Source organism: Corvus kubaryi, unplaced genomic scaffold (genome assembly GCF_017639235.1).
Source record: "Corvus kubaryi isolate FWS band 111438036 unplaced genomic scaffold, C.kubaryi_AGA036_p1.0 37179, whole genome shotgun sequence".
NCBI classification, from domain to species: domain Eukaryota; kingdom Metazoa; phylum Chordata; class Aves; order Passeriformes; family Corvidae; genus Corvus; species Corvus kubaryi.
The window spans coordinates 1,019,857-1,020,939 of NW_024581049.1; the positions used below are offsets into that span (position 1 = coordinate 1,019,857).

General features: G+C 59.9%; 1 protein-coding gene across 1 annotated transcript in view; it reads right to left on the reverse strand.

The window, feature by feature from the left end:
* SNRNP40 (small nuclear ribonucleoprotein U5 subunit 40) overlaps nucleotides 1-1,083 on the reverse strand; it is an 11,503-nt gene that overhangs the window by 7,345 nt on the left and 3,075 nt on the right. The window contains exon 5 of the mRNA XM_042021950.1: nucleotides 205-325. Coding sequence (XP_041877884.1) covers nucleotides 205-325 — 121 coding nt within the window. The remainder of the gene's footprint in view (nucleotides 1-204; nucleotides 326-1,083) is intronic.

Below are 1,083 nucleotides of genomic sequence, written 5' to 3' on the forward strand. Positions count from 1 at the left end.
GGGACAAACCTGTGCCATGTCCCGTGTCCCCAGAGCCCTGCAGGAGCGGGCACAAACCCCCCTGAGGGAGCTGCTCCCCCCGCCAAGGACGCGAATCCACGGTTTAACTCCGGAGCCAAACTCCCTGCAGCCCACCCCACCTCTGGGTGCTTTTTTCCCGGGATGAACACCCAGAGGTGTCCCGGGAGCCTCAGCAGGGTGTACCTGTGTTGTCCATGGCGTTGGAGAGCAGGTAGGAGCCCTCGGAGCTGAGGCTCAGGCCCGTCACGGAGTCGGCGTGGCCCCGCATGGTGTAGGTGAGCTTGTTCTGCCGCAGGTCCCACACCTGGCACAGCAAACACAGCCAGGAATGCTGGAGCTGCAGCTCCCAGAGCATCCCACACAGGTACTGCCAAATCAGCTCTGGGTTCCAGCTGCTGGGGGCTGGAGCTTGAGGGGTGTTGTAGGAAAAGGGGATTTGTGCCTTAGGGGGTTCCTGACTGAACGTATTCAACCCCCAAGGAGTCACACGGCAGCAGCCCCACACGTGCAGGACCCAGGCAATGGCTTCCCAGTGCCAGAGGGCAGGGCTGGATGGGATCTGGGGAAGGAATTGTTCCCTGGCAGGGTGGGCAGGGGCTGGCATGGAATTGCCAGAGCAGCTGGGGCTGCCCCTGGATCCCTGGCAGTGCCCAAGGCCAGGCTGGACATTGGGGCTGGAGTAGCCTGGCACAGTGGGAGGTGTCCCTGCCCATGGAGGGGTTTGGAGTGAGCTGGGCTTTCAGGTGTTTCCCACCCAAACCATTGCATGATTCTATGAAAATATGAGGCTGGAACTTTGTGTGTGTTGGAGGAAGACAGAATCTGCCTTTTAGAAGATTTCTAAGTGAAGATGTTCAACCTCCAAAGAGTTCAGTGTCAGAACTCCTGAACTGGCTACAAAATCCCCAAATCCCACTGCCAGGTGGCACAGAGAAGCCAGTCCCAATTCCCACAGTTTCAGGCTGTTCTTCCCAACGAGGGGCAGTGGGAACAGCTCTGGGGGCAGTGCCAGGCTGAGCCCTGGCTGTGCCAGGCTGGGGACAGCTCTGGGGGCAGTGCCAG